We start from the raw sequence: 8,687 nt of genomic DNA on the forward strand, positions 1-8,687 counted from the left end.
TTTAAATTAACTTTTTCAGAACTCTGGACAGTTGCCAAAAGATTATAACAATCTAAGAGCATTAAAAATAATAATAAAGTGGAATCTCCATAAGAATTAGAATTTTCATGGTTTTTTCTTTTGCCTGCCCCATTGCTCTCTCCCCAGATCCACTGCAGCCTTGAAAATCAACAACCTCAAAATCTCTGTATCTGTGGACAGAAACAGAATAGCATTCACTGAAGCAGCCAAATAATAGGTTTGGACTTCCCCAAAAAGTCCCAAGACAATACATCTGTCATCCTTTGTGCTCTCTGGAAGCTCATGGAAAAGCCTAATTATCAGCACTTATTTGAATTTGAATTGACTCAGAGCTTGCTTGGTATAATCTATCCTCAATATGTTTGTTGAAACAATCATAGCTATTTGAAAGTGCCTGAGGCGGTGATACAGGATTGAGTAAACAAAGGGATGGCCAAAAAACTTATAAGGAGAAGTGGAGATCTGAGAAGTCTACCGTAGGTGGTTTCGATGAACTATGTCATATTCCTGGGGATCAAGAAGAACATTCATATTTCAGGGAAATGTGCATGCCCAATTAAAAACTGAGAAGGATGTAAGCTTTCAACACTGGCTGAAATTGGAGATTTATGCCTAGAGGATAGTGAAGGCCAAGGCAGAGTTGTAAAGTGATGGAGTGCTGAAGTGACTCCACAACACACACACAGAGTCTTGGGCACAGGCTTCCTTACCACCCGAGTCAAACCCACACACCTCCCCACTGTGTCTCCAGCAACCAGCTCGAGTCCAGAGGGCAGGGAGTCTGGCCTGCTTGTCTAACCCACTGGCATGCGGCTCCGCAAAACATCGTTGGGCAGGGAATTCCCAAATCAGGCACCCCGGATCTACTGCAGGCTCCAGAGCGAAAGGTGTGGGTCCCACTTTCCACAGAAGCCTCAGCCTGTTGCCCACGCCTGCTGAGGGAGGCAGCTGCTTGCCTACTTCTTGCCACAAGCTGCTCTCCTGACTGGAATGGGTGGGAGAGAATGGGTGGGAGGCCCCAGTGCCTGAATGAACCATGCCTGGTTGCTATGACACCCGGGGCTGTGTTCTTCCTCTGGTAGAACCCACTCAAATCAAACAAAGTGGTTTTCCTGTGGGGGGTGGGCCCTCTTCCAGCTTGCCACATCTGAGAACCCCACCGTTTTTTTTTTTTTGTAGCTATTGTAAATAGGATTATCTTCTTGATTTCTTTCTCAACTAGATCATTATTGATATATAGAAATGCTGCTGATTTTTGTACATCGATTTTGTGTCTTGCAACTTTACTTAATTCGTTTATCAAATCTAAGAGTTGTCTGGTGAGTTCTTTAGGTTTTTCTAAGTATAAGATCATATCATCAGCAAGGAGGGATACTGTGATTTTCTCTTTTCCAATACGGATGACTTTCGTTTCTTTCTTTTGCCAGATTGCTCTGGCTGGGACTTCCTGTACTATGGTGAACGAGAGTGGTGAAAGGGAGCATTCTTGTCCTGTTCCAGTTCTCAGAGGAAACACTTTCCACTTTTCCCCATCAGTATAATGTTAGCTGTAGGTTTGTCATATATAAGCTTTATTATTTTTAGGAATGTTCCTTCTATGCCTAGTTCATTGAAGGTTTTTATCATGAAAAGATGTTAAATTGTATCAAATGCTTTTTCTGCTACTATCAAGGTGATCACAAGTTTTTGTCTTTGATTCTGTTAATGTGATGTATCATGTTTGTTGATTTGTGTATGTTGAACCATCCTTGTGGTTCTGGTATAAGAAACCACTGGATCACAGTGTATTATCTTTCTGGTATGCTGTTGGATTTGGTTTGCTGGCATTTTCTTGAGGATTCTTGTGTCTGTGTTCATCAGGGAGATTAGTCTATAGCTTACTTTTTCGTCGTATCCTTGTCTGTTTTTGGTATCAGGGTGATACAGGCCTCATAGAATGAGTTAGGGAGAATTCCCTCCTCCTTGATTTTTTTGGAATAGTTTCTGAAACGCACACACACCCCTTTATCACACACGCCTCACATACACTCTCACTCTCTCCTCCAGTGTCGCTCACTCACACCGTTATGCCGTGTCTCAGTCTGTCCTCCATGCTCTGCCCCACAGCCTACACGCACATGCTCTAACACACATGTGCACACAGTCTTCTTGTGGCCCTTTTCTCACCCACTGACACACACATGTCTGCGGTTCCCTTTTCTTGCACCATCTGCGTGTGGCTTTGGGATCAGGGTAATGCTAACGTCACAGAATGTGTCAGGAAGTGTCCTCTACTCTTCACTCTTTTGGACTCTTCCTATTGCATGCTTGTCCTTTGCTATCCAGCCACTTCCTCCTCTCGGCGCACATCTTCCTCCCGCAGGACCTGCACGACAACCTCTCTGAGCCTCAGTTTCCTCTTCTTCAAGGTGCAGATAGTAACAGAATCTGCCCTTGGGTTGTTCTGAATAGTGAATGAGTTAACATTTGTAAAAATTGATTTTATTGCATTTTTAATCATGTCATCTAAAAACAGAGGGGATTTTATTATTTTCTTTTCTGTATGTATTAATATGTATCCTTTCTTTTTCTCACCTTATTGCACGGGCTAAATTGGTGGCATGAGGTTGGATAAGACCAGTTATCTTTGTTTTGTTCCAGATCACAGAGGAATAACATTCAGTCTTTCACAATTAAGCATGATTTCCTTAGACTCTTCAAAGATATCCCCTTTACCAGGTTGAGGAAGTTCCTTTGTATTTTTAGTTTGCTGATAGTTTTTATTATTAATGGATGTTGAACTTTTTCAAATGTTTTCTGCACCTATTGACATGATGATAGTTTTTTTTTGTTGATGGAGTAAATTACATTATTTTCTAATGTCAAAATATCCTTGCAATCCCTCAGTACAACCCATTTGGTCAGAATGTAGTACTTTAATATATTGATAAATCAATTTGCTATATACTATATTTTAAGAATTTTTGCATTTATGCTTATGACAAGTTTGTAGGTCTTTAGTTTTCTTTTTACATGTCTTTGTATGTGTTTAGTATTATGGTTGCTCAATTTATGGGCATAACTATGTAATATTCTGTAGCATCCTTTTTCTGTATTCTATAGTATCCTTTTTCTACCTGTAGATCTGGTAGTTAGTTCCCTCACTCATTCTAGATAATGATGATTTGTGTCTTCCCTCTTTAAATTGGTCAATCTTGCTAAAGATTATTTGATTTTATTGATTTTTTGGAAAGAAGAAGTAATGATAGTGGGTATCCATGCCTTGCTTCTCTATTAAATGTAGATGGCAGAGGACAGAATGAGTGAGCACATCAGCTACTCCCAGGAGTATAACCTAAGTTAGAGACTTAATGGTTCAGTTTTTATGGCACAGACAAGGTCAGGTTCAAGAAAATGTTAGATAAACTTTGTTGTGATGGTGAAAATTTGTCTTCTAACTTCTGTATATTATACAGGTATTTGTTCATTTTTTAACTGGATACTTACATACATATATTTTTATTATTTATATTAGGTCTTGTTTCTTCATCATTTACAAAATCACATGATCAGTTGGATCACATCCAAATGTTAATTTATAATCTCCTTGACACACAGCTCTTACAGAAAATAAAAAGGAAAACATTTGGAAGTTGATCTGAGAGCTTAGAATGTATTTATTGGAACAGAAATATAAACATAAAACCCAAAAGACAACCATGACGATATTTAATATTTGAAATGTCTACTTAATTTATATTCGTGATTCATGAAATGTTCCATATGTTTCTGCTGTAAATTTGTCCCATGTGTTGAACCAAGCAGAAATGTTTTTAGCTTCAAGCACAAAGTGATTTTCTCTACATGGTTTTTGTGGCTAAAAGTTTATCTGCCTTGCTCAGGATGAACTGGAGACCTGGCAGTGCCCAGATTTATCACGGGACAGATACTCAGGAGGCCTTGATCATTGTTAACTGAATTTTCAGGAGCAAAAAATGCACGCAGTGGCTCTGCAGCAGACACCTTAGTGAATGTAAAGACGTGGGATCCATCGCTAAGGTTATAAAAGGAAATGGTTCCAACATCCATATCCAGGAAAATGCCTACTCTACGTAACCGGGGACTCACCGAGAGGGCAGTTAGAGGCACAGTGCTGGCTGCAAGGATCTCTTCATCTCTCAAACCCACAGTCCAGAAGCCAGATTCTGAAGACAGTAGAATTGACCCTTGTCGATCAATAGATTCTTTGCAAACACCCAGGTCCCATTCTTTGCTTGTCCCCACGTCCACTTCCCAGTAATGGCGTCCAGAGGTGAACCGAGGGGAGCCCAGGATACAGATTACATGTTTGAATCTCTCAGCACACTCTCTGCGATTCTGATTGAGAGGTCCACAACGGACAGACCTCAGGTCATCAGAAATGATGAGTCGATTGTTGGCCGTGTCAACGTCCAAGGTCATGTCCACTGTGGAAAGATTGATTCCATAATTAAGTCAAATTTCATATAGAGAATCAATGAATACATTTTTACAAGTCCCTCTTATACTAGGCATTCTTTTCACGTTAAGTTTTTTGGTTATTTTGTTAAAGATTTTTTCCCTTTATTTTATTAAAGATTTTTTTCTCCCTTCTTGAGATCCATGAAGACAGACCGTGATTGTTGTTTACTCTCAAAACTATAAAATTTAGCACAGACTCAATCCAAATATAGATATCTAACAAATATTTCAAATGATGGAAAAACAATTTTACTTATAAATGTCAGAAATCCAGATTGTCAGGCCAGCCCCATGCTATAGAATCAGAATCTGCATTTTAACAAGATCTCCAGGTAATTTAATGCACGTTCAAGTTTGAGAAGCTATGTTTTGGGTCAGTTCTGCCCAAAGAAATACAATGAAAGCTACGTGTATAATTTAAAAATTTTCTGTAGACATATTAAAAAAGTAACAACATGCAAAATTACCTTAAATAACGTATAAGTCCATATATCCCATTTCCATGTGGGGCACTACCCGTGTTTCAAGGGCTCAGTAGCCCCTGATGGCTACCATATTGGACAGCGCAGGGCTAGAACGTGGCTGAAATATTATTTTTCTTTCAAAATCTCCAGTTGTCTCTAATCTATGCTCAGAGGTGAGAACTGTTACTCAGGGGGCATAAATATTTCAGGTGCCAGAACTCAGCTAGTGCCCATATATAATGGAGAACCTTTTGAACAGTTGCTTTTTCTAGGGCCATTGATGGGCTGAGAGGAGGTTGTACAGATTGCTTACCTTGGAACTTCAGCATTCTTGGGTTCTGGTATAGAATTGCTCTCAGCTGGGGCTCTAGTTCCTTGATTTTGGAAACCATCTTCCCCAGCTGGTAATTGGGCCGGATGTCATTCTTCTGAGTGACCACGGAACAGGAGGGGCATGAGACACCTTCCCCGCTGGGCTCCTTCCGGAGTGAGCTGATGCATTGGAGGCAGCAGATAAAGCCACAATCGAGGAGCATGGGTTTTTCAAGATAAGATAGGCAGATGAGACATTTACTTGCTTCTTTAAATTGTTCAGCCATGGCCCCTATCTGTGGAAAAATGTACATGATATTGGAGTTCCATGAGTTGAATGACAACACTTTCTGAGGCTCTTTCATCTGTCCATGCATAGAAATATCAGTGCCTAGTAACAGGTAATGAAAGTGCATCATAAATACATCTATAAAAGACTCCTGGCCTTGAACTTCTGATATTTGAAATGCTAGTTGGAATGAGGGACTTGGTTCTTTCTTTGGAAAGTCAGTGTGATGAAATGGTGGAGACTCAGCCATCCAGCTCAGTTTATAGGAATCGAGATGTACTTTCAGTGTAAAAAATGTACGCTGGATTTTGAAGACATAATGAGAAAAAGAGAATGTAAATTATCTTGTTAAGAACTTTTAGAGATTGATTAAATGCTGAAATAATACGACATTTTCTGTATTACAATTTGACTTTTTTTCCTAATTTAATGTGGCTCCTAGAAAATGTATAATTACATGTGTGAGTTGCTTTATATTTCTACTGGGCAGCTGTGGTCTAGACCCAAAGACTCTCCAACATTCCCACCCCTAAGCCCAATTGTTCCAATCTGGTTGTGGCAAAACCCTCTTCTGGTAGCTGAGAGGTTGAATAAATCCAAGGGAGAAACTCCATTCATCATCTCATCATCTCATAGAGTCAGCCAAGCTATGGTTAAGTAAATTGAAGACAGTAATTTCTCCAGCCTGGGTACCGAAAATCTAGTTTCTGCTCCTAGGAGAGGACCCCGTATCCCTAAGTGCCTGGCATTGAGTCGGCCTCAGATAACACTTGTTGAATTAATAACCACTACTTTCCGCAGACCTTGTCCTCTAATATCTGTCCTTTGCAGTAATCTAATAAGTAAAGAAAGAAATCACGTAAGATCGGACTCACCTCTCCTCCACTAGGTCCTCCTCTAGCCTCCACCTGTTTCCACCGACAGCTCAGTTGTGGAGTGAGCTCCTCTTACCAGAGATTTTTATATAGAGGGTCCCTCCTCCCACCCTATTCACACCCTGACTAACTTCCCTAACACAATCAGATTTTGATTTAATTGTGCCATAAAAATTGGATTGCTACTGAAGTCGTAAACAGATTGCCACAAATAAAGGATGTCATTTTGACTTAAGGGTTTTAAAAATTAATCTGGACAAATATTGCCATATTAGCACTCTAGATTAGGTCTTGTATATTATGGGTATTGATAGGATTTGGGATTAGGACTGAAACTGTTGAAATGAAATATTGAGCATCAAAATTAATCTGTGGGCCGGGCACGGTGGCTCACGCCTGTAATCCTAGCTCTCTGGGAGGCCAAGGCAGGCGGATTGTTTGAGCTCAGGAGTTCGAAACCAGCCTGAGCAAGAGCGAGACCCCGTCTCTACTAAAAATAGAAATTAATCAGACAACTAAAAATATATAGAAAAAATTAGCCGGGCATGGTGGCATATGCCTGTAGTCCCAGCTACTCGGGAGGCTGAGGCAGGAGGATCGCTTGAGCCCAGGAGTTTGAGGTTGCTGTGAGCTAGGCTAATGCCACGGCACTCTAGCCTGGGCAACACAGTGAGACTCTGTCTCAAAAAAAAAAAAAAAATTAATCTGTGAATGGAGCTAATTTTGTTAGGTAGATAGTTAGGGTCTCCGGCTCTTCTCGGACAAGGGTTCCCTGTTTTGGTGCTGTTTTGATCAGTTGCTCCATCTGGGAAGCAGGATAAGAGTGGGCACTCCATTTTGGTGTTGCCCTACCCTTAATCCTATCCAGAGCAACTGCTACACCTGGGGAAGCAGGGAATGCTTTATCCATCTGAGAATTCCCCAGCCCAGGCATGATAGGATTTAGAAAGTGACCTAGAGTAACCTGAGGGTAATTAATATGCCATTAGCTTGAATTTGCATTGTGGTTTACCCCCCTCCACCCCACCCCTGGTGGGCTTTCTTAGAGGGAGCTGTATATATAAATGGAATATTGAGGACACTTTTTGATCATTTGATAACATCCTACACCTCCCAAAAGCCCTCTCTCAGACTGGGCTAATAAAAGGAAACAATCTGAGAAGTCAGTAGTAAGTGAGTGAATCAGTGGGTGAGTGAGTTGGTCTCTCTCCACTGGAAGACAGACCCGTGTTAGTCTACACGCAAGAGCTGCTCCTGGGAAACTGCTCCCTGCCTGAGGTTACTTCGTCGTATTGGCCTTGCTGGTGATTTTTCCCAGAAAGGAGTCAGAGGACCGGGATAATAGTGTGGACTTGACACTTTAGTGTATCTGGTCATTCTTCAGCCAGGAGCATACCAAGAACCGAGGGCAGATTTCCACCCTGACATCTCTGGTGCTAAAACCCGAGATTCTGACAGTTTCGAATAGCTTTTCATCATGAAAATCAAATCTCATATTTTGATCAAGGAAATTAATCAAGCTTACTCAGAAGTCTTTCCTAAAATCACACTCGTTAGACCAGTCATTTTATTCAAAAGGACTTTTTCTCCAAGATTGTGAAGATTCATGTTTAGAAGTTTGATTTAAAAAGAACCCTAAAACTGCCAGGTGTGATGGTGTGTGCCTGTTCCTAGCTACTTGCGGAGTGGGGGCTGAGAGGGGAGAATCCTTTGAGCCCAGGAGTTCAAGACCAGCCTAGGCAACATAAAGAGACCCCCTCAAAAAAAAAATTTTTTCCCTTAGTGACAGGGTCTTGCTGAAGTGCAGCGGTATGATCATAGCTCGCTGTAACCTTGAAATCCTGGGCTCAAGACATCCTCCTGCTTCAGTCTCCTGCATAGCTGGGATTATAGTTGTGGGCACCACCATGCCTGGTTAATTTTGGTTTTTTTTCGTAGAGACGGAGTCTTGCTCTGTTGCCCAGGCTGGTCTCGAACTCCTGGACTCAAGCATTCCTCCCTCCTCGGCCTCCCAAAGTGTTGGGATTACAGGCATGAGCCACTGTGCCTGGCTGAAAAAAACTTGAAAAATGTTTGTGTCATCAATGTAAACCCGTGTTCAGATGATAAAAAATATTTTACCAATTAAAATCATTTTGATTTGGTTCTTTTTACTTTGGCTACTAGAAAATTTCCAATTACATAGGTGGGTCACATTATATTTCTATTGGACATCTGTGGTCTAGACTCAGCCCCTCCAGCTCCCCA

The 8,687-nt window shown here is 41.0% G+C and overlaps 1 protein-coding gene and 1 pseudogene across 1 annotated transcript; one reads left to right on the forward strand and one right to left on the reverse strand.

Annotated features, from left to right (window-relative positions):
* Window positions 1-2,147, forward strand: part of LOC105823277 — a 3,662-nt pseudogene extending 1,515 nt beyond the window's left edge.
* Window positions 2,148-3,885: 1,738 nt separating this feature from the next.
* On the reverse strand, window positions 3,886-5,563 carry LOC105823278 (ret finger protein-like 1). The gene is made up of 2 exons (XM_012660416.1): window positions 5,278-5,563; window positions 3,886-4,466 (listed from the first exon to the last, which is right to left on the reverse strand). Exons 1-2 carry the CDS (start codon window positions 5,561-5,563, stop codon window positions 3,886-3,888), a joined length of 867 nt encoding a protein of 288 aa, XP_012515870.1.
* Between the last annotated feature and the right edge of the window lie 3,124 nt (window positions 5,564-8,687).

Source organism: Propithecus coquereli, unplaced genomic scaffold (assembly GCF_000956105.1).
Source record: "Propithecus coquereli isolate 6110/MARCELLA unplaced genomic scaffold, Pcoq_1.0 Scaffold665, whole genome shotgun sequence".
Lineage (NCBI taxonomy): Eukaryota > Metazoa > Chordata > Mammalia > Primates > Indriidae > Propithecus > Propithecus coquereli.